Source organism: Camelina sativa, chromosome 3 (assembly GCF_030686135.1).
Source record: "Camelina sativa cultivar CO46 ecotype springtype chromosome 3, ASM3068613v1".
Lineage (NCBI taxonomy): Eukaryota > Viridiplantae > Streptophyta > Magnoliopsida > Brassicales > Brassicaceae > Camelina > Camelina sativa.
In genome coordinates, this window is record NC_141882.1 from 25,910,935 (window position 1) to 25,933,141 (window position 22,207).

The 22,207-nt window shown below is 36.6% G+C and overlaps 5 protein-coding genes across 16 annotated transcripts; 4 read left to right on the forward strand and 1 right to left on the reverse strand.

Annotated features, from left to right (window-relative positions):
• The first annotated feature begins 4,214 nt into the window (after window positions 1-4,214).
• On the forward strand, window positions 4,215-4,924 carry LOC104777748 (uncharacterized). Its single transcript, XM_010502054.3, has one exon. It carries the CDS (start codon window positions 4,368-4,370, stop codon window positions 4,605-4,607), a length of 240 nt encoding a protein of 79 aa, XP_010500356.1. The 5' UTR covers window positions 4,215-4,367; the 3' UTR covers window positions 4,608-4,924.
• A 3,008-nt stretch (window positions 4,925-7,932) lies between these two features.
• Window positions 7,933-9,114, forward strand: LOC104777749 (large ribosomal subunit protein uL18c). Its single transcript, XM_087506806.1, has 3 exons — window positions 7,933-8,328; window positions 8,578-8,739; window positions 8,861-9,114. Exons 1-3 carry the CDS (start codon window positions 8,119-8,121, stop codon window positions 9,008-9,010), a joined length of 522 nt encoding a protein of 173 aa, XP_087362932.1. The 5' UTR covers window positions 7,933-8,118; the 3' UTR covers window positions 9,011-9,114.
• A 176-nt stretch (window positions 9,115-9,290) lies between these two features.
• On the forward strand, window positions 9,291-14,701 carry LOC104777751 (fanconi-associated nuclease 1 homolog). Of its 11 annotated transcripts, none has more exons than XM_087506805.1 (17): window positions 9,338-9,560; window positions 9,630-9,732; window positions 9,816-9,885; window positions 10,013-10,204; window positions 10,307-10,402; window positions 10,511-10,775; window positions 10,876-10,938; window positions 11,405-11,479; window positions 11,583-11,698; window positions 11,829-11,899; window positions 11,999-12,086; window positions 12,160-12,300; window positions 12,412-12,576; window positions 12,662-12,935; window positions 13,030-13,263; window positions 13,341-13,763; window positions 14,285-14,693. In XM_087506805.1, the coding sequence occupies exons 12-17, from the start codon at window positions 12,293-12,295 to the stop codon at window positions 14,573-14,575; spliced, it is 1,395 nt and encodes a 464-aa protein (XP_087362931.1). In that variant the 5' UTR covers window positions 9,338-9,560; window positions 9,630-9,732; window positions 9,816-9,885; window positions 10,013-10,204; window positions 10,307-10,402; window positions 10,511-10,775; window positions 10,876-10,938; window positions 11,405-11,479; window positions 11,583-11,698; window positions 11,829-11,899; window positions 11,999-12,086; window positions 12,160-12,292; the 3' UTR covers window positions 14,576-14,693. The 11 variants fall into 11 exon arrangements, 5 of the variants coding, with proteins under 5 accessions (XP_087362928.1, XP_087362929.1, XP_010500359.1 ...); XM_087506804.1 differs by having other exon boundaries at window positions 9,416-9,560; window positions 12,371-12,576; window positions 14,285-14,701; XM_087506802.1 differs by having other exon boundaries at window positions 9,291-9,560; window positions 9,816-10,204; window positions 12,371-12,576; window positions 14,285-14,701.
• A 657-nt stretch (window positions 14,702-15,358) lies between these two features.
• Window positions 15,359-18,494, forward strand: LOC147947710 (putative metal-nicotianamine transporter YSL8). Its single transcript, XM_087506807.1, has 6 exons — window positions 15,359-16,063; window positions 16,237-16,394; window positions 16,493-16,590; window positions 16,672-16,806; window positions 16,907-17,096; window positions 17,168-18,494. The coding sequence occupies exons 1-6, from the start codon at window positions 15,601-15,603 to the stop codon at window positions 18,290-18,292; spliced, it is 2,169 nt and encodes a 722-aa protein (XP_087362933.1). The 5' UTR covers window positions 15,359-15,600; the 3' UTR covers window positions 18,293-18,494.
• LOC104777752 (DNA-binding protein RHL1) lies at window positions 18,453-20,436 on the reverse strand. 2 transcript variants are annotated; one of them, XM_010502059.3, is made up of 5 exons: window positions 19,912-20,436; window positions 19,693-19,803; window positions 19,523-19,609; window positions 19,205-19,437; window positions 18,453-18,941 (listed from the first exon to the last, which is right to left on the reverse strand). In XM_010502059.3, the coding sequence occupies exons 1-5, from the start codon at window positions 20,233-20,235 to the stop codon at window positions 18,650-18,652; spliced, it is 1,047 nt and encodes a 348-aa protein (XP_010500361.1). In that variant the 5' UTR covers window positions 20,236-20,436; the 3' UTR covers window positions 18,453-18,649. The 2 variants fall into 2 exon arrangements, with proteins under 2 accessions (XP_010500361.1, XP_019099425.1); XM_019243880.2 differs by lacking the exon at window positions 19,693-19,803 and having other exon boundaries at window positions 19,912-20,389.
• Between the last annotated feature and the right edge of the window lie 1,771 nt (window positions 20,437-22,207).

The following is a 22,207-nucleotide window of genomic DNA, read 5'->3' on the forward strand; positions in this document are numbered from 1 at the left end:
GTCTTGTGGAAGAAAGCAGTGTTCCTATCCCCAAGGTGTAGCCATTGAATTCGAGATTTTTGCAAAAAGAACTTTTCCTCAGCTATCTTCAGTGTGTTCCAAGCCTCTGATGCTATATTCTCTTCCCTAGCCAAAGAAGCCGAAGGGGAAGAAAGCAACCTCCGTTGAATGTTTGCAACTTCAGCTTCTTTCTCCTTAACTCGAGAGGTAATGCCACTAAAGTGGTTCCTGTTTAGTGTTCGGAGACATGGTTTGAGGACCTTCAATGCACGGGCAAGTTTAAACTGGCTAGATTCGATGATTGATGGAGCAGACCATTCATCTTCAACTGCAGCAGCGTAGTCAGGGTGGTCCACTACATGGCAGAAGAACTTGAAAGGCCTATTGATCGGACGATGCAGAGAGGGAACCAAGAATAGGCACGGGGAATGGTACGACTGACTAGGCTCGAGAAATTCCGCGTAAGCATCAGGGAACCTCCTCGCCCAATGCTCATTTATAAGAGCATGGTCAATACGCTTAGAGACAGGATCTGACTCTTGGTGGTTCCACCACGTGAAGGGAAGGTCTTTCGTGGGAGCTTCGAAAAGGTTAGAGTCTTGTAGGGAAAGCTCAAAGTCACACACTCCATGTAGATCAACAACAATAGCCGGGTAGCCAGAGTGATGCTCACCTCTGAGTATCTGGTTAAAGTCCCCTACAACCGCCCAAGGACTTCGAGAGAGTGGAGTAGAGGAGTGGAGATAAGCCAAATCATCCCAAAGAGGTAGTCTTTCCTCAACTAAATTGAAACCATAGACAAAGGAAACTGTGAGATTAATACCTTCTGCCAAAAGGAAGAATCCACAAGTGACAACTTGAACAGAGACATGATAGATAACGACTGAAATTTTTGGATCCCAGACAACTACAATCCTCGCCGTGTTGTGGCTGTCAAAGTTACCAAAGTACTTCCAACCATTGGGGATCGCCTTACTAATTCTCTCCGAGTGAGTAGGATGTATCTTAGTTTCCAAAAAAGCTCCAAAAAGAGGCTTGTGGATATTAATCCAACTTTTTCTCATCTCTTGACGCCTATGGCTATTTAAGCCCCGAATGTTCCATCCAAAAAACATATTTACATAGAGGATTAAGTACTCGCAGCCTTGCGGCTGCTATTCTTGCGCTTCACTTTGATACAGGGCGCCTCATCTCCTTGTCCCACTTCTGGTGAAGAAGAAGAGATATTCTCAGAAGGCACGACCTTACCCTTACTCTTCTCACTCAGAGCGTACACATGCGGCTCTTTCACATTCGCAGAAGGTGCATGAGAAACTAGACCATGGTCCTCAACAGACCCCTCCTTGACCGGCGAAGACGCATGCTTATCCAGTTCAACCTTGGGAGATTCAGAGTTGCTGCTATGTGCCGGAGAAACATGACAATGGGTAGATTTATCATCTCCACGAGGGGTTGAGCTCTATGATCGCGGTTTGTCCTTAGCTTTTCCAGGAATTTCAGTTCGTACAGGTTCCTTGGGACAGCGGGCAGAGATATGACCTAACTCATGACACGAGTTGCACTTGGGAGGAAGCCACGGGTAGTTAACATCAATCTAAAACTCTCTCCCATCGCTAAACCCAGAAATGAGCTTGGTGGGCAACTCCTCCAACAGATTTACTTCCACTAAAATCTTAGCAACCTCAAAAGTTTCTCTCCAAGCAGTTTCTGGATGCAGAGCTTTAGGATCACCAGATCCTGAGACAATGCGAACCAGAATTTCATCATTGAAGAGCAGATACCGTAACTCCATACCGTTATAAACTCCATACTAGTCTTTTCCATACTACAGTTCAATATTTTACATACCAAAATAGTGGTATGCATTATCCAGTCTACACCATACCATACAACTATTCAAATCATTTATTATCACTCTTTCGATCCCTTCTACTTTAAATTTTACATAAACGTGCCTCACAAATGCAAAAAGAATCTTGTTAATTTGTTTTGGTATTTTTTTTGTTTATTTTTATAAATAGGATCCTATTATACATATTGTGTTGTGTGAATACGACTAAAATAACACGAATAGCCAAAAGTCAATTTTTTATATCACGCACTCACTCACGGAGGACTGGGAGAACACACAAAAAAATATCACACTGAGCTGCAGAAGTCAAACTAAGATTATTATTATTATGATTATTATAATATTATTATTGAAGAAGTGTTTACAAGGAAACATGTCTAGCTAAAATAAATCTTTGTTTTTTTAATTTCAAGTGACATCTTCAAATAGTTTAATACATATCTAAAATCGTTTTTATAAAAAACAAATAGAAATGTATAAGAGCGTTACATACACTCGAGTTTTCTCTAAAAACGAAAAATTAGCACCGTAAAAGACGTCTTGATTGGTAAACTAGTGGTGTGACGAATCATATAAAAATAATGTTCAAATACAATCATTACACGAAAGAAAACTATTTTGTCAAAATATATACTCCACTGTATAACTTTTGTTATGGCCTTCGTAAAATTAATTATACCTTTCCACATGCTACCAATGAAAACTAGAATATGTTATGTAGACTATACATATGTCAAGATATAATCATTGATTCACAAAATTAAAGTTTTCAAAATCGTAGAAAATTATTTTATTGGCAAGAAAGAAAGAAAAAAAAAAGAGAGAAAAAATTAGTAAATAAGGAGAGATGTAGAAGAGAATGAGAAAAAGATAAAGACATGTGGGAGAGTCACATGGGATTCTCTGCGCATTACTCTGCCCACCTCAAACTTCTAATCCATTGGGTTCTTGACTTGTTAATAATAAGTCACGTTTACCCATCTTTGGCTACAACATTTTTATCACGTAACAATTCGTCACTTTCCATCGTTCTTACTATTTTGAGAATTTGATTTATAGTACCTTTTTGTTTTTGTATCAAAGTGAACAGTTTAACTAAGAGCTTCTTACCAGTTTAATTCATAACTATTTGGAACATAATTTTCAAATTTAGTGGAAGAGAGAGGGTTGTTCAGTTCTTATGGATTTTGTTTAGTGAGTTAAGTTAGGTAGCTTAACTGCTGCTGATTAGGTTAGGCTCATCAGTTTATTATCGTGTTACTAGCCTTCCATCGTCTATATCCGTAAACTTTACTCACACTCACAATCTCTCAAGTCTCAAGTCCCATCTTAAGTCCCAACGGTAGTCCCGTCTTAAGTCCCAACGGACGGTAGATACCATTTGTGGGTTTTAATAATCATATGAAACATTCATTACACATTTGAATGTAAATGTAGGTACATGTGTCAGCATTTGTGTGAAAGATTTGAGTATTTTGAGAGAAAAAAAAATATCTAGTAAAGAGCGCAAAGATCAATGAATTAGAAAAAGTGATTGGGTAAAAACATAAATAGAAAGTGAGACCCCATTAGAAAAGTAGATGTAAGTGTTTGGTGTTTGTCGTCAGTAATTAGAACCGGAAAGGCAAATTCTTGACTTTTTTCTTATCATTGTCATGTGTCATGTGCCTGCCCTATTCATAACTACCAATGAGTCCCAAAAAAATATCTACCATGGAATTTCAAAAATATCTTACCAGGTTTATGGTCAGAAATCGCTAAATGTTTAGTTTCTAGAAACTGGTTTAGAATTTGTAGAAACGTTTGTTTCAAAAGTTAGTCAAAAATATGTTTATTTATTTTTATTTTTACATCGAGCTAGCCAATTAGTACTCTAAGAACTAATTATGACTTGATCGAAATGTTAAGGGCTTTGGTTATCTACTTTCTTAGGTATAGAATGAGAAGACTCGAGCCGGTTAAATCATCATAAAACAATGACTTATAGTAAAGGGTGTAAATAGTTCAGTAGATTTAACTCTAGTCAATACATCTACCAGTCTCTACATAAATGCACAGCCGACTACGTAAATTGGCTTGATCAGTAAAGTGAATTAGTAGTTCTCTACATTTATGATAACCGGTTGAACTATATTTTGAATGTAAAAAGAGAGAGAGAGAGAGAGAGAGAGAGAGAGAGAGAGAGAGAGAGAGAGAAGTGGTAAAATTGTTGTAAGTGTGTGAACAAAGGAGAGATCACGTGGGAGGATAAGAAAAACGAATTGATGGGTTCATGGGAATGCTCTTATCGCGGATCTTGCCTCTCTTGACCACTCTCTCTCTCCCTTTCTCCAATATTTTTTAAATTGACAAATTCCTTAAATAAAATATTATTAAAAAATTAGAAAGATCGTTTTTGTGTTCACATGTGGTGTATAAATATACATGGAAGCGTCTTCAATTCAACTCCAAAAGAGAAGCATTATTTTCAAGAAAACAAAAATCTAGTTCTAAAGAAGAAGAAAAAAGCATAAAAATGGCTTCATGGAAGAAAACAATCGCAACACCATTCAAGAAAGCGGCAACGTTCTTCAACCAGCCGCAGCAATCATCATCGCCACATAGCCGCCACGCAAACGCAAAGGCGAGAGAAGAGCACGAGAGACGAACCGTGCAAGAGCTTCAAGGTGACGTCATGGCTTGTGGTTATGAAGATGTCCTCGTCATGTGGTCTATTCTTGACAAGTCAAACTCTTCAAACAATCTCACTTCTTGATTTTAGTTTCTTGCAATCAAGAACGAGAAAGGAATTCAAATTTCCCTCTTTTTCAATTTCCTCTTCTTTTTTTTCCCCTTTTTTTTTTTTTAGGTGTATATGTTGTATAAGCCCGCCATGTCTCTCATCATGATTCTCCTTATCTTTTATGTGGTCGTGGCTTTTTAAATTTAGATTTTAGTGAATTTTTATCCGAAGTCTAGTTTGGATTCGGATGTTAGTAATCCCTGTGATGATCTATCTAATTCACGGTGAGATTTTTCATTTTAGTTTGGAACAAATGAATGAAATCTTTTCATGTTGCTGTTGGCCTTCAATTCCGGTTTTATTTGTATTATTTTAAGCGGTTTACGCAACCTCAGATGAATGATGGAATCGAACTAGTGGTATAATAAGAAATACTTATAAATATAACTAGTGGAGGATAACAATGTAGTTAATTTATTAGAAGATGCAAAGCTTATAAGACTTTGCACTATCTCAATAACATATTTCTAAGTCTCAATGGGGGATGATAATGTTATCCCCACTCTCTTATCCAATAATAGCCTTTCAGAATTCAGACACTAGACTTGAGCTCATTGATTGCTATAAATCTTTTGGAATTTTATAAACAACCCCCAATGAAACAATGATTTTAACTCTAGTGGACCAAATTTGTTTTTACGTTTTTTATTGTTTGGTGGGAAATATGCATGAATGAGCCAAAACTAGCTTAAAAAGGCGATTGCCGACAAATAAAAGAGAAGTGATTTTCTGTTATGTGCATTTTCTATAAATTACTACGTGTTATATTTTGTTACAAAAATGTCTACTTTGAATGGAATTTTGATGACATTTTTATTGTTGGCTTGGTTTCATTGCTATGGTTAAGTCAGTTTCGAAGAAATCAAACCAAGTTAAACAGATTCTTTTGGTTCAGTACAATCCCGTTTGGCATGTTTGGTTATTTTGCCAGCCATAACAACAGATCTTAATCCTTTAATAGTAGAACATGTGAGAAACAATAATCATAAACAACACATCAACAATCTTCATATACGATTGGTGTTCAGACAATATACATATAAGATTACAAAAACTTAAACAAAAAATACTAAAATGATAAAACAAGGTGACAGCCCTTAAACTTAGGAAAACCCCAATGATTGAATCCAAAATAAAAATAAGAAGAGAGAACAAAAAAAAAAAGGTACAGCCGTATAAGGCAGTGTGTGAGGTAATGTGATGAATGATAAGATGTGAAATTTTAATAAATTGAAAGTGGGACAACATGATTCCTATAACGTGCCTTGTCTTCTCCATCATCTTCATTAACATCCCTAACATGTTCAAACATCTGATCAGAGAGCTGGCCTCACTTCTGTGCAACCTAACATGGCCCCCTTTAAAGGTCAAATCCATCTACAAAATCTTGGAAGTTCATGTACAAGCCTTTAATAACAACATCTTTTCGATACAGGACACAGAAAAAACATAAGTGAGATATTTCTAGCCCACGAGTCTAAAAACTATTGGTTTGATCAGTAATCATTGGTCTACTGTGTATGACACTATATACTATAAAAGCTTACATATACCAAAATAAAGCATATATTTACTTTCTGGTAAAATATTGAGAGCTACATGGATCTATGTAAAGGTTAGTCTAATAAAGATCATTATGCCATACAATAAAAATTTGAGTTTGTGCTATCAATAAATGTACAATTGTTCGTAGATCCACCACTGGATTTTCACCATAAATTTCTTCCCTTTTCTGTCAATGTCATGGACACAAATTGTTGTAGAGATATTAATTATGTTGTCATCTGATCTTAGTGTTTGGTTTGTAACTTGTTTGCAATCTTCTAATCTACTGGAACTTGCATCTTATATCAAATGACTTGCACCAAATTAAAAGACCCTTTTTCATGTTTGGCTATGCGACATTATATCTTAAAGAGAGTTTATATAAACTTGAGAGATAAATGCACAGAATTATTCAAGGAATCTCATGATGAGCCAGCTCAAAATGATGGAACAATAAACCACCAAATGATAGAAAATAAAAACATAACCCCATTGCCCAAGAGATCCTATTACAAAGTTGATCGATATGGAGTACATAAATAAATAAAACAGAGCCTTAGGATGGGTCATAAAGTTTACTGCCTCAAACTTACCCTTTTACCATTATAACTTACCAGTAATAACTCTAATAATTCCAATAGTCTAATAATACATGAATCAAGAGAAAGATTGTACACTTACTAAAGGAAACTGTTAAAGTTGTTGTGCTTAGTTTCACTATTGCCACAAATATTGGAATTTAGTTCAACCGCATAATAATAGAGAACTTCATCCTTAACCAAGTCGCCTTGGTCCAGTGGTAAAGGGAGAAAAATCCCACCACCTGGGTTCGAGTAGCATTGGTCACGGGGATTCGAAATTTAACATGGTTTCTCCCGACCCCAGAAGATTAGTCTTTGGGCCTAGGAAGCCTTTAGGATCACTCCTGATTTATAAAAAAAATAAATAAAAAAAAAAAAGAGAGAACTTCATCCTTGCCATAGATTCTAGCAATATCCTCAAGCTAACTCTTTTAAGTTAGTTTAGGTCCTGAAAGCCAACAAGAGTCAAAACCGCATTGAGCCTGAAACCAGTGATGCTCTACTAAGTTGTTGTAGACCTCTACTAAGGCCACAACGGTAGAAGCTTTGTTTAACCGCAAAACGAGAGGTAAAAACACACAGTGATGTCAGGACCTTCAATACTCAAAGTCTTACTATAGATTTAGATTATAGCAAAATCATCATGAACACTCTCGAAATGGTTTATGTCGTGAAAACCACCAAATCTTCAAACAAGCCAAATCCAATGATGAAGTTCACTCGAAGATCAAGCTGAAAAAAGAACAAAGGAACATAATGGCTAGTTCTAGTAGATTCCTGTTTGTTCAAAAAAATGAGTCATATACTGATATACAGCGCAATGGTGGGTGTACTAAAACCTTACAACGTTGTGTTATGAGTTGTAGAGAGATGGCGATTGAGTGAAAAGGGTATTTGTACCGTTAGCCGTCGATCTCAGTGTCTAACGAGCTAGTACAAGACTATTAGTACATAGTCATGATTCATGAAACATGCAAATAGGATTCAAACAAAAGCAATCAAATTTAATGTTGGAGAGGATATGTTCAATTATTTCGAAAAGACCCTAAATTTTAATTTTATTGTACATTTGGTCCCTATCTATTTTTATGTGTTCGATCCGCCCCAATCTATTAAAATGGAAAAAGATTATAAATTGAGAGAATTGACACAAAAGGATGAGAAATTCATTTAAAGAACAATGGTAGAAGAATTAAAAAAGTTTGTAACCTTAGGGGTCCAAAAAATAAAAGAAGCAAATCTATTAGACTGCAAGAAAAAGGGGGATAAGGGAAAAGGATTAGCTTTTTTATACACACCGAGCTAGAGAGCAGAGCGAGCGAGCGAGCGAGCCAGAGAGAGAGAGAGAGAGACCAAGTATGACGAGCGTGAGTGGGTGTGGGTCGGTGAGCCTAATTACTAACCGCAGTACGTTTCTGGGTAGCGGACTTCAACACCGTGCCGTTTTCCTGAAACCATGGTCGTCGTCTTCTTCGTCTTCGATTCAGTCTCGGCCCATGGTCGTCGAATCCAAAACCAAAACCAGCACCGAAGATCGAACCGCCCGCCATTCTCGTATCCGTAAGAAGGTGTTCTGTTTCTTCCCTCTTTTAATTTTTATCGCCGGATTGTTCTAGAATCTCTAATTTGTGACAAGGAGACTAGTTTAGGATAGTGAGTAATGTAGAATCGGCGATGAAATTGAGTGTTTTTATTAGAGTCTGAGAACACAATGTAACCAGGTTGTTGTAATTAACAAATTGAAGCAATGTATATGTAATTGAGTTTTGTTAATGTGTGTAAGTGAGTGAATCTTGTTGTTACACTTTTGTTGATAGGTTAACGGTACAACAGAGAGGCCAAGGCTATGCGTATTCCGTTCAAACAAGCATCTTTATGTTCAAGTGATTGATGATACTAAGATGCACACTTTAGCTTCAGCCTCAACTAAGCAGAAACCTATCTCTGAAGAGTTTGACTACACCTCTGGACCAACCATTGTAAGTTCTTTTTTCGAATTTGCAATTAGAGAATGATTCTGTGGTTACCATTTAGCTCGATTTCTCTTTGGCCATATATATATACTGATGTTCATGCTTTATGCTTTGGTATATTGAGTAGGAGGTAGCGAAGAAAGTTGGGGAAGTGATAGCAAAATCTTGCCTGGAGAAAGGGATCACAAAGGTGGCCTTTGACCGTGGTGGCTACCCTTACCATGGACGCATTGAAGCTCTTGCCGCTGCAGCTCGTGAACACGGTCTTCAGTTTTAATCCGTCCTTTTTTCTTTCCTTTGTTTCTTTTCTGAGGAACCGTCGCATATGAATGTAGAGAACCCATTTCCCTCAATTGAAAATGTTGAAATTTTTATCTATAATTTTGGTATAGCCTGTATAAACCAAGGCCCCCCCTGAACAAACATGTATCCAAACACACACAAAAGTATCATAAGTTGCATAAGAACTGCAACTTCAGTGAATCAAGCAAGAGTAGATAATTTTTTTCTTAGTTATATTTGTTGTATAACTGAGTGAGAGTTCTCTTATTTCTTTAAACCAATGAAAAATAGATAAAACCATTTAAAAATGAAAAAAAAAAATGAATAGAAGAAAAAAAGAAAAAAAAAAAAAAAACAATCTCCGACCAAAATATTAAAATGGTAAAGGAAAATGGAAATAGAGAGAAACTGTAGCGCCAATCTAAAGATTTTCCCGCGTACGTCGTCGTGAAATGCTCACCGGACGGGAGAGTTTGCTCCGGTTGATCGGGAAACGTCGGCGGTCTCTACCCAATCGCCACCTTCTTCTCTCCATTCCTACTCCGGTATCTATCTTTTTCCCTCAATTGTATCAAAATCAAAGTAACTCTCTTTAATCCCAAAAATTCCCCTAGGATTCGTTGAATCTCGAGGTCGACGATCTTATCTCAGTAGCCGGAGATGGTGGTCGTTCGTCGGAGAATCAGGCTCCTCTCGATGACCCGAGCAAATTCTCTGGTTGGTATTTTTTGACTAATATGCTCATTTTCTTTCTTCATTAGGGATTTTGAAAATTAACAAACTTTTTCAACTTCCTTCAGATGATTTGAGTCCGTCCACGAGGAAGAAACGGAGATTAACTCAGACCACTCTTCTTCAGTCAAGTTTCTGGTCAGTGCCAAAACGATCTGAAAATGGTCTTGTAATCTGTACCCAGCAGCAACCAGTACTTGATTCTGAAGTTTCTGAATTCAATTTGGTGCAAAGAAGTGAGCCTAGTGACTCTATTTGCTGCAAGGTTGATGATGGTTCATGTTCTCCAAGAAATGAGGAGATTTTGGAAACTGTGACTTTAGATGAAACCAATGGTGATGCTATTCACACCTTTATAGTTGGTAGGAAGTTCAGTGATGTTCTGAATTTAGAAGTTGGGGGTAACATTTGCCTTTTGAGACATCATGAGAATATCAAGGATCGGAATGCTATAAAGGTTTTTGTCCTTTCCTTTAACATTATTGTCTTCTTGAGTGTGAATTCTTGTCTCTTTATCTGCTAGCTACTAAAAAACATAATATTTGTCGTTTCACACTAGGTTGTTTCTGCAGACTCTGAATTGCTTGGGTATATACCTAAAGATATCTCCCAGTGCTTGTCTCCGCTTATCGATGAGTATGACCTTAATTTTGAGGTTGGTGATTGATTTATATGTCTTCTTCTTGTGCTTGCTCTGATATAAGCTGAAAAGTTGAGATATACAGCGTCAGGTGCAAATGATGTAGCTCTACATTCTTTGCAGGGAACAATAACATCTGTTCCGAAGAATTCTTCTGAAGCTGTTCCGATCAAAGTTGTTTGTCACAAGATGACATCTGATGGTTGGAAGGAATGTGAATTTTATGAAGATTTTAAACCTATTTGGGATAAAGTTCTTCAGGCTGTTGAGCATCAAATGCATTTTCCGCATAAAACAACAAGATACCAGTTAAACTTCAACGTTGTACTACAAGAGGTTCTAAGAAGCTGCTCTCACCTATTAACAGCCGATGAAAGGGCATTCTTGGGTATTTCACATATGATTTTTTTTTTTTTGGGTTTCCTTCTTGATGTTGTTGGAATAATTGATTTACTGTTATACACTCTTGTTTCTTGTTTTGGTTACAGAATCTTTCCCCTCTCTCTCAAAAGATAGCCAAAGACTTTTTGTCCGTCTTTACACACGAAAAGGTATAGACATTATTAGATTTTGTTTTTGAATTACGCATTGTAGTTTTATTCGCTTTATTTGTAGATGTTCTTAGACAAACTGCTATGAAGCGATGTTGAACAAATAAAACAAGGATTAGGGCATCCTTAGTGTCCTTTTCTTACCTATTTTTCTTCTAAACACTTTATTTTCTCTTGTTTCGAATAAACATCAGTGGTCATTAAATTCTGATGGGCAGTATGTAGAATGATGTTAGGTTTTGTAGAAAGGTATATGGTCTCAGTTGCTGTGTCTGGGAAACTGGAACTGGATTCTTTGCTAATTTTTTAGTTGCCCTTCTGGTGGTCAAGACTCTAGTCTGATTTTTACAGATACCTTTCTTTGATATTGTAGTTGCCCCAGAAACACTCTTGCTTAAATCACTGAAGTTACAGTTCTCATGCGCTTTATGATAATCTTGTGAGATGTTTGGATATGTTTGTTCAGGACCTTGGTTTAGACTATCAAATATTTCATACCATGAGGTTTCTGATTCCCTTCAAGCCCTGAAGGATCTAACAGGTAAATGATATGCGCTTGTCAACACGTTCAGACACACACCAAGAACTTATTCTGGTTGCTAAACTTTCATATTAGAAAAGGCTAATCTCTATATGATGTTCAGTCAGGGGATTTATGAGTTCAGTGAAGGACGCAGATGAACTAGATTTCCAAAAAATGAAAGAGATCATAGAGTTGCTTAATGTCACTGAACTTCGTGATATCTTATCTATGAACAAGGTTGGACCACACTAACTTGGAGATGTTTGCTCTGTTTATTGGAAGTATTGCCAATACTCTATTGGTGCCAAAGGTTGTAGTTCACTCATTGGTTTGCTTGAAATTTTGGTATGCTTTATTGGTGTTGTAGGTGTTCAGTCGAGGCTCAAGAAAGAGAGACCTCATTAATTCACTTTCCTCTTGTTATAATGATGGAACGAGGTTTGTTTGTAATCCTTTGTAATAAGATTTTTGAAGCTTCTTTCCTCTTGTCGCAGTTTCTGTTTCTCTGTAAGGTTGAATTCTGTTGTTAACTTTTAGGATACATCTAGCAACAATGATTCTAGAAAAAACAGGACTTTGTGCTAAGATATCCAGTACAGCAGACTCTCTCATATGGCGTATTGAGGTGAATTTTGGATTTTTACTTGCAGAAATTAATCAACTATATTATAGGAAATAAATCTGGTTTTATGTTGCAGAGGCTTTTCTTTCTCAATGGAGAGCAAGATTTATCCTCTTTTGTATTACTGGATCTCGGTATTATCAAATACCCAAGTTACAAATGCATTGAGTCAGAGCAAATATTTTCAAATCGGACAAAGCTTCTAGCATATGAAGAGGTGTTTACTTGTCTATATTGGAAAAAAAACAGGCTTGTTTGTCTACTATATTTCAAAGCTTCAATTACAGGCCATTGAAGTGGCTCAGTTGATGGATGAATCTCTTGACAGTGAGGATTCTCGGACAGTGTTGAAATGCATCATGATTTCTGAAACCCGCATATTCAGTTCGTCTTTGGATTCTGCGCACCATGCTGCATTTAACTGCTTCACCGCTCCATGGGTTTACTCAAAGGTGGTTCTTTTAGGAGTTTCCTTTCTTGAGAATCACAAGAGGCATGTGAAAACACTCATCTTGTTTTTGACTTATTCAGATTCTCTTTGTCTTTTTGCGTGTTGAAACTTGTGTCTGTGGTTGCAGGTACAACCAAGCAGCTTATCTACTGAGGCGGTTGCTCAGTTGTTTCAATTGTGACAGGAGACGAGGATATTGGACAGTCAGGTTATCAACAGACTTGGAGCATATGGGACGTCCAAATGAAAGCCTTACAATAGCAGAGCAGGGACTATTGGATCCTTGGGTGCGTGCTGGTTCACGAATAGCTTTGCAAAGGCGCATTCTTCGTCTGGCAAAACCTCCAAGACGCTGGAAAACTCCCACCTTTGCAAATCTCGACGAAAAGAAGATCCCTGAGGTTGTTGTTCTACTCCAAAGATAAGAAAGATACAGAAAAAGATATCCAGCTCATCTTCCTAGCTTTCCCTTAAATATCCAATTTTGCATTTCAGGTTACCATTCAAGGGAGATCATTGAATTGTGAAGTTGGCATGAAAAACAGGTTTTATGGGGAAGACGGAGAACAATGTGGAGTGGAGCAGCTCGCATTACAGTATTATAGTGGAGAAGGAGGAGGATGGCAAGGAATTCATACAGAGAGTAGCATCTGGTTAACGATTTTCGGGCTTCTCATGTGGGACATTCTGTTTTCCGATGTCCCTGGTGTTTTCCAAACCCGCTTCCAGGTTAATGAAGCTCACTACTTGTTTCACGCAACGAAATGAAAGTGCTCATTTGATTCTTTTTTGTTCCCCTTGTGCAGACTGCTCCATTGGACTTAGAGACTGAATCATTCTATCTAACCCGGAAGGAAATGATAGAATCTCAGCTCGAGAAAGTTGCAAACGGAATGGCTGAAGAAATACTAATCATATCATATGAAACACACCGTGGTACAGCGTGCAGGGGAGTGGCTTGGGAGCGGTTTACATTAGAGGAACTGAGAGCAGCAGTGGCTTGTGTTGGAGGTGTGTGTGTAGCATCGCTGTGCAGGCATTTAGCTCAAGACTATAGGAGCTGGTGCAGTGGAATGCCTGATCTGCTACTATGGCGGTTCAAGGAGAATGGTTATGAAGGTGAAGCTAAGCTTGTGGAAGTAAAATCAGAGAAAGATAGGTTATCGGAACAGCAACGAGCCTGGCTTCTACTCCTAATGGATTCAGGCTTTAGTGTTGAGATTTGCAAAGTAAGACCACTGCTTGTTTAATTAAAACTTAATTATAGAGATTAAAAACGATTTGAACATGAACACACACACATGATTGGATTGGTTGCATAAGGTTATCAGAACTTTTTTTTTGTTTTTTAAGGATTTGTTTTTTTTTCGTTTCTATTTGCTGTTGCTTTCTTTGTTGGAGTGAGCAATAGAAACACGTGTAGATGATGCTAGATTTGATCAAGTAGCCGTTGTGTCTTGTTTGTTGTACCATGTAAAGAAGACTAAATTTTGTTCTTCAATCAACTTTTCAAAGAGATTCGTAAACTTGGACAAAGTGTGGTGGTCCTCACATGTTGTAGATATACTAGATAGATCTTATTTTATGCTTTATATTGCTTTTCTATTTATTTTTGAGACTTTTTTGTATCATTTTCTCTAGAGGAATATGCCATTTTGGGATGGGAATTAGAGGATAATTCTGCAGTGCCCCGCTGGAGACAGTTTCTCACTTGTTTTTTGACTGTGGATACACTTCACGTGTTTGGCAGGCTATGGCTCGTTCCCTCTGCCCTCAATTTTACTCAACTCAACTCTCGCAGCTATTGATCCTCCTTTCGGGTACGAATGTTAAGGGCACTGTTTGTTTTCTCTTACGCCTTGCTTTTCAAGCCACAGTCCATACCATTTGGTTGGAGCGGAACCGTCGACGACATGGAGGCAATCCTAGTACATCAGCTCAGCTCATTCAGTTCCTTGATCGATTGATCAGAAACAAGCTTCTTGCCTTGCAGCAGCATACCACGGACGGGCTTCAACTCTGGCTTGCTTCTCATTCTTAGTCTGATATCTCTCAACTCTTTTATACCTTTTTGATTAAAGTCTAAAACAAGGATGCATTTATTGTAAACAGGACTTTTTTGGGTTTGAATATATTTTTACATTCATTAAAAAAAAAAATTTTTAAATATATTCATAATTATTATAGAATTATTATCTATGAATTGAAATTGATTTTTTAAAAATTAATATTGTATTTACTTAGTATTTAGTTAGGGGTGGACAATTGGGAATCCGAAACTGGATTTTATGGGCAGCACTCAAATAATTTCGAAAACAGAAAATATGTCCATTTAAGTTATGGGATGAAATGAGAATTTACAGAAAAGAAAAAAAAAATCTTAAAACATTTTAAATAAAACAATGGTTTGCAATCATGTAGGGAACATGCTTTTTTTTTTCTTTTAATTTATTTGATATAAACATGTTCTAAATGTAAGTATGTTTATAATCCTTAAACCTAAAAAACAACCATGGTAATATGGTATGTATATATTTTACTTAGTGGTATGCAAATAACTACATAGTATTTCCGATCCATTTTATAATATATAATGTTTTCGTGAAACTTTTTGTTTCATAATATAAACGTTTTTAAATTTATATGTAACCTTTAAATTTATTTAATGTTTTATATTATATATTTATATTGATTAAATTTTCTTAAAGTAATCATTTATTAATATGTGTGTTTTTTCTTAAAATATCTGATGAAGTAACATATATGTAGTAATTAAATCCTTAAATAAATGGAGAAAAAATTATCAAAAAGACCAAAATACATAGGTTGCAATTTCTTAGAAACGAGTCACACAGATAGCGACAACAAGAGCCTTAAGCAACAAAAAAAAAAAAAGAAAAAAAAAAAGTAGTTAAACCATTGTCTGATGACAGAGATGAATAAGTCTTAAGTTGACTCTCTCTCTGAAAAAATCTTCATTTGTCCTTATTACATACAATATTACTTCTCTTCTTCTTCTTTCTTGTTCACCATCTCTCTCATTTTCGCAGATCTAAAGAGAAAACCATGAATAGGGGAGATTTAACCCCTGACAGAGATCGTCAGATTGAGGAACATGAGTTGCAAGAGACTCGTTTTAGTCCTGAATTAGACAGGGTTAAGAGTAACAAGAATGTTAGAAGAGAATACCAAAGAGAAGAAGAAGAAGACAGAGAGGAAGTGGAAGAATCTGTGGAAGGGATATTCGAAAGCAGAGAGGTTCCTTCGTGGAAGAAGCAATTAACAATTAGGGCTTTTGTGGTTAGCTTTGCGCTAAGCATTTTGTTTAGCTTCATTGTGATGAAGCTTAACCTCACTACAGGAATCATCCCTTCCCTTAATGTCTCTGCTGGTCTTTTGGGGTTCTTCTTCGTCAAGACATGGACTAAGATGCTTCATAAATCTGGTCTTTTGAAACAACCTTTTACCAGACAAGAGAACACAGTTATTCAGACTTGTGTTGTTGCTTCCTCAGGCATTGCCTTTAGCGGTAATAGAAACAGAACCCCTCCATCTAAAATAAGTCAAATTTTGAATCAATATTGGTGTTGTGATCTTTTTATTATAAAAAGACAAAATCTTTGAGGTCTTTTGACTTTTTCCTTCAACACATAATTCACCTGACCCTTATTTTTCTCTCTTTTCTGGTTAAATTTGCAACAGGAGGATTTGGGACTTACCTATTTGCAATGAGCCAACGAATAGCTGACCAATCAGGAGACGCTTTCCGTGGCGTTAAGGACCCTTCTTTGGGTTGGATTATAGCTTTCCTCTTTGTTGTCAGCTTTCTTGGCCTCTTCTCTGTTGTTCCTCTTCGAAAGGTTTTTTGATTCTGCTTCTTCTTCTACTCCTGTGGAAAAACCAAAGAGAGATTTAGCAACTGATGTTAATTCTTACAGTTACCAATATGTGTTTGCAGATAATGATAATAGACTTCAAACTACCATACCCAAGTGGCACTGCAACTGCTCATCTTATCAACAGTTTTCATACTCCTCAAGGGGCAAAGCTAGCCAAGTATGAATGAGACTTCTAGTTTCGTAAATTTAACCCATATGTTTGAGTTCTCTGCTTATTGACTTGTGCTCTCTGTATTAGGAAACAAGTCCGAGTGTTGGGGAAATTCTTCTCCTTCAGCTTCTTTTGGGGTTTCTTCCAATGGTTCTTTACTGCAGGTGAAAATTGTGGATTTAACAGCTTCCCTACTTTTGGACTCAAAGCTTACCAATATAAGTAAGCATTATGATATTACCTGATGCGTTGTCTTTTTAGCTCATAAACTCGTTTTGTTGTCTTGTCTTTGGCTCATAAGCTGATTTCATTGTCTCGACAGGTTCTACTTTGATTTTTCAGCAACATATGTGGGTGTTGGTATGATATGCCCATACATAATCAACATCTCTCTTCTATTGGGTGGAATTCTCTCTTGGGGACTTATGTGGCCTCTCATTGAAACCAGAAAAGGAGATTGGTTCCCTTCGAGTGCTGACTCTAGCAGCATGAGCGGTCTTCAAGCTTACAAGGTAAACTCCTCCATCACTCACTCTCTTAGTACGCCGCCTCTGCTGAAACATTTATCCTTTTGCTTGTTTAGGTGTTCATAGCTGTTGCTATGATCCTAGGAGATGGTTTGTACAACTTTTGCAAGGTGTTGACCCGAACCCTTTCAGGACTAGTCTCGCAGATCCGAGGTAAAGCTGGTTCGAGAACCTCTCTTGAACGCGAAGAAGAAGACCCTCCTGCTTCCCCATTGACCCCAAAGATATCTTATGACGACCAACGCAGAACAAGATTCTTCCTCAAGGACCAAATACCTTCTTGGTTTGCCGTTGGAGGCTATGTGGTTATATCTGCAGTATCTACAGCTATACTCCCTCACATGTTCTCTCAGCTGCGATGGTACTACATTCTGGTCATTTATGTCTTTGCTCCTATCTTAGCTTTCTGCAATGCTTATGGAGCTGGACTCACTGATTGGTCACTAGCATCAACCTATGGAAAGCTCGCCATATTTACAATTGGAGCATGGGCTGGTTCTGATCATGGAGGTCTTCTGGCAGGCTTGGCAGCTTGTGGAGTCATGATGAACATCGTATCAACAGCTTCAGACCTGACGCAGGATTTTAAGACCGGTTACCTAACATTGTCATCTCCAAGGGCCATGTTTGTGAGCCAAGTGATCGGAACAGCAATCGGCTGCGTGGTTTCGCCCTGCGTGTTCTGGCTTTTTTACAAGGCGTTTGATGATCTCGGCCTCCCAAACAGCGAATACCCTGCACCGTTTGCTACTGTGTACAGAAGTATGGCCAAACTCGGGGTTGAAGGCGTCTCGTCTCTACCAAGAGACTGTCTTGTGCTGTGCTACGCGTTTTTTGGTGTAGCCATAATCATTAACGTAGTAAAAGATGGTCTTGGTAACAGGTGGGGAAGGTTTGTTCCTCTTCCCATGGCTATGGCTATACCGTTTTTCTTAGGGCCTTACTTTGCGATTGACATGTGCGTGGGGAGTTTTATTTTGTTTGTCTGGGAGAGGTTAGATGCGCCAAAGGCTGAAGCTTTTGCAACAGCAGTGGCTTCTGGTTTGATATGTGGAGATGGAATCTGGACTTTGCCAAGTTCAGTGCTTGCTATAGCTGGAGTTAAACCTCCTATTTGCATGAAGTTTCTCTCATCTGCAACTAATCATAGAGTCGACAAGTTCCTGCAAGGATCCTCTTAGTTTTTTTTTAATGCTCAATGTGATGGATCTGTTGAAGAAGTAAAGTGTAATGATGTTTCAATTTTGAAGAAAAAATGATAAAAGGTATATTGTCTTGATCACTCAGTATAGATACATGAGAGACGGTTTGCTTTTGTTGTATTAAAATGAGCAGAGATGATTTATACATAACTCGATTAAGCATGATGAATCCATTATCCAATTCTTGCTTTGTGCAACATAATCATCATTCATCAGTCTCGTCGCAATTTTTCATTCTCCATCTCACACAAACATAACTTAAAGAACTAAAAAATGTTCATTCTACCAGTATAAAAAAAACCAACAGACCTCTAGTTTCTTCTGGAAGAGAGTTCTTTAAGCTTTTGAGGACGATTTCGCCTTGGAAGTTCCAGCTGTTTTCTCCTCAGCTTTCTTGAAAAGGTTAGCCACCGTAGCTTGAACGAGCTTACTGTCATTGCACTTCGGTTTTTCCTTTTTAGCCGGAAGTTCTGTAGGCAACTTGCTTGCTGATGCTGTAGTACCATCTTGAGATTCATCACGGCCTCTTGTTGAAGATTCAGGTTTTAACTGAGGTTTCTCATCTTCATCAGATGTATTATTGCCTTCACTTTCATCAGAGGAGACCTCTGGAGAAGTTTCTGCAAAGCTGCGGGATACATTTACAGAAAATTTGTTAAAACCTGATACTACCTACATAGCTTAAGCTTATCAACCGAAAACTACAGTTTTTAGAAAGGAGAACGAAACAGAGGCAAATGTATACACAGAAAACTAATCAGCATCATGGAGAAAATTACAAATCAAAAGAACCTAACAACTCATCAAAATCCACCGCAGAGACTTTCAGACAAAAGTATCATCGCTAGCTCACGTTTGAACTTGTAAGTGAAGAAGTTGAAAGGGTCATACTTGAATTTCTTCCCCGAATTTCTCTGAGACTGTCGGACTGGTGTAAGTTGGAGTGGTGGGGTTACTTGAATCTTATCGTCTAAGAATTCTCCATCCTCAGACAAAACATCCTCCATCTCAACTTCAGATGAATCTGTCTCTGTTGGTTGGCTACCAGTTTCAGGAGTAGCCAGCGTCTTGACTGAAGCTCCACCTCCTGCACCGCCTTGGAAATCAAACTCCGTTTGCTCTGCCTAAAACCAAAGAATGAGTACTTCTCTTTATCATATCAACATCATCTCTGTGAAAACTAAAGACTCAAAAAGAAAATGTAACAACCTGAGACAGTTCTTTAGGGAAATCAAGACGAGCTTCTTCAGGATTCTCCTCTTTTGTCCCAATCCACCATGACTCAGAGAACACAATCTACACAACGTGCATTGCCAAAATTTGCTCTAGAGTTCAAGACACACAGAAAAAGAGAATGAACTCTAAAAAAAGAGACTAACCATATTGTCAAAATAATCATCACATAAGACATTTTTGCCTCCTCTAGAGAACTGAAGAGTCAAGTATCTGTTCTTAGGATACAAAATCGTTCCAAAAAGCTTCATACGACCCTAAAAGAACCAACACTTTTCAACGATTCAGAACACATAAAGCAGCAGTAACGTCTCAACATTGAGTAACAAAACGTGACCCAATTTAGGGATCTAACCAAACCTAACCTGGGGGAAATTGAGGTAAAGGACAGGGTTTTTAGTAGACAATCGATCGAGATCGCCGATGGTGGCGCCGGAGATAGGAGCGAGAAGACCAGGGAAGGAGAAGAGGAAACGATTTTTGCGCTGAGACTTGCGGATGATGTCGGTGCCATGGTGTTTCAGAACTTGCTTCGAAGGTTTGAGAGAGGAATTAGATTTCGCCGGAGAATCAGAGAGCAGTTGGTTATCGAGAGCTAGGGTTTTTAATCTCTTCCTCTGTTTCGACTCTGCATCGTCTTTATCTCCTCCTTTTGATCCACCTTTCTTCGACGATGAAGCTCGTACCATCACTGCTTCTACTACTACTACAGTACTACTCCCTCTCAATCCTAATGCCTCTTCTTCTTCTTCTTCTCCACTATTTTTATATGACTTTGTTCAAAGTGCCATTTCTGGCTCACCTTTTTTAAATTTGCTATATTACCAAAAATAATTTAAATCTATAATTTTTTATCACTTAAGAAACTAAATATTGGAAAAAAAAATCATACAAGACATATTTAATAACAAATATTATATCCAAAAATAAAATAGAACAAAATCATCCCAATTATTTAAATTTTGATAATTTGTTAGAAATGTCTTTTTAGATGTCTCTTTTTTAAAATACCATATTTTTGAACATTTTTATTTTTGTTATTTTTTAAACAATTATAATATGCTAAATTAATTTTTAAAAACTTTTTTTTTTAAGTTTGGGTTCTCTATTTTACATTTAGAGTATAATTTTGTATGGATATAATTTAGAATTTGGGATATAGAATTTAGAATTTAATTGTTTTATATATTAAAAAGAGGTATTTTTGAAAATAGACCTGACTACTTTTGAAAAGTGACATAAAGAAATAATACTCTTTGGTACTCGTTTAGAATGAGAACCAACAATAAGCTTGAGAGAGTTCGTGTACTATGTATTTATTGCGTTGTTTTGCTTTGTCTAAGCTAACCACAAACCATTGTAAGTATTCTTTGTTGATAAATCAATTTCACATTTTCACCCATAAAAAAATGATGAAAACGCGTTGGTTTACAATTTAAACTTTTATATCTTATATAATTAGCCAAAAAACAACAAAAAAAGTAAAAAACAAAATCAGATAATCTTTGAAGAAAAAACTAGGTTTTGAACCCATGCGTAATATTTTGATAAAAATTATATATGATTGATTACGGTAATAAAATATTATCTCATAAATAATTAAAATTAGTACTAAGAAAAAAAATTCAGATACATAATTTTTTAAAATATAAAAATTAGTTGTATTATAAAATCAAATCTGATAAAAAAAAAATCATAAATTTAACTTGACGTCCAGGCGAGGCAAATCAAACTGATGACCTCACATATCCTAAACCATTTTCTTTGACCACCAGAAAAACGAAACAATTTTATAATCATGAATTTAACTCGTTTTCATATTTAATTGATCGCTACCACCTATGTTTTCGTGTTTTTTTATTCAATGTTTTCTTATTCTTCATATTTTTTCTTGTCATTTTCATTGTCAAATATTGTGTTAATTGTCATCGTAAATTTTACCGTTTGGTTCTCGTTATACTGTTCACATTTTCCACTAAAAAACCTTTTTTTAGACTGTCACACAACTTGTTAACCCATCAAACTCCAAAAACAAAATCATTTATTTTCTCATAAAATTTGTGAAATTCATGATTACCAGCATAGTCAACACATGCACCCAATTATTGACAATTTTATCCATGTACTTATTTGGTTTTAGATCCACGCGTTTAGAAACTTCTCAAACCAAAATTTTTACTTGGTTTATAATATTTTAAAAACATAATAAAATATACTAATAATTATTTATTTAATATGAATCATATGATATTTAGAAATATGAGTACATTATAAGAATATATTAATAATAAATAAATAATATCAATTCTATTATATCATCAAATAATATCAATCGTATCATATTATCAAATAACCGTAACCATATATAACAGTAACCGCTTGAACCGTAACCGTTTAACCGTTTGTTAAACGGTTCTGGTTAAGGTTACAAAAATTTCTAACCATAACCGATGATTAATAAACCTTAACTGTGACAACCGTAACCCTGGTCATACCTATATATAGCTAATAAAACATGTGTGTTTGTCGTCCATCTTTCTTCTTTAAACCTCAAAATTTGACTCAAACATTAAATTAAGGTCTTGCGATGTCAATCCTTCTTCCTTAGACCTAAAAATAAAAAATTAATGAAAGAACATCAACTCATCTATAAAATCATAC

Excerpts from the sequence above, each read along its gene's own strand:
- LOC104777748 (XM_010502054.3), top strand. The coding sequence starts at position 4,368 with ATGGCTTCATGGAAGAAAACAATCGCAACACCATTCAAGAAAGCGGCA.
- LOC104777749 (XM_087506806.1), top strand. The coding sequence starts at position 8,119 with ATGACGAGCGTGAGTGGGTGTGGGTCGGTGAGCCTAATTACTAACCGC. Across the intron at positions 8,329-8,577 it reads ATTCTCGTATCCGTAAGAAG|GTTAACGGTACAACAGAGAG; the intron begins GTGTTCTGTTTC and ends TTTTGTTGATAG. Across the intron at positions 8,740-8,860 it reads ACACCTCTGGACCAACCATT|GAGGTAGCGAAGAAAGTTGG; the intron begins GTAAGTTCTTTT and ends TATATTGAGTAG.
- LOC104777751 (XM_087506802.1), top strand. The coding sequence starts at position 9,468 with ATGCTCACCGGACGGGAGAGTTTGCTCCGGTTGATCGGGAAACGTCGG. Across the intron at positions 9,733-9,815 it reads TGACCCGAGCAAATTCTCTG|ATGATTTGAGTCCGTCCACG; the intron begins GTTGGTATTTTT and ends AACTTCCTTCAG. Across the intron at positions 13,264-13,340 it reads TTTTCCAAACCCGCTTCCAG|ACTGCTCCATTGGACTTAGA; the intron begins GTTAATGAAGCT and ends CCCCTTGTGCAG.
- LOC147947710 (XM_087506807.1), top strand. The coding sequence starts at position 15,601 with ATGAATAGGGGAGATTTAACCCCTGACAGAGATCGTCAGATTGAGGAA. Across the intron at positions 16,395-16,492 it reads CTGTTGTTCCTCTTCGAAAG|ATAATGATAATAGACTTCAA; the intron begins GTTTTTTGATTC and ends ATGTGTTTGCAG. Across the intron at positions 16,807-16,906 it reads CTCAAAGCTTACCAATATAA|GTTCTACTTTGATTTTTCAG; the intron begins GTAAGCATTATG and ends TTGTCTCGACAG.
- LOC104777752 (XM_010502059.3), bottom strand. The coding sequence starts at position 20,235 with ATGGTACGAGCTTCATCGTCGAAGAAAGGTGGATCAAAAGGAGGAGAT. Across the intron at positions 19,804-19,911 it reads TTTACCTCAATTTCCCCCAG|GGTCGTATGAAGCTTTTTGG; the intron begins GTTAGGTTTGGT and ends TGGTTCTTTTAG. Across the intron at positions 19,438-19,522 it reads TCCCTAAAGAACTGTCTCAG|GCAGAGCAAACGGAGTTTGA; the intron begins GTTGTTACATTT and ends CTTTGGTTTTAG.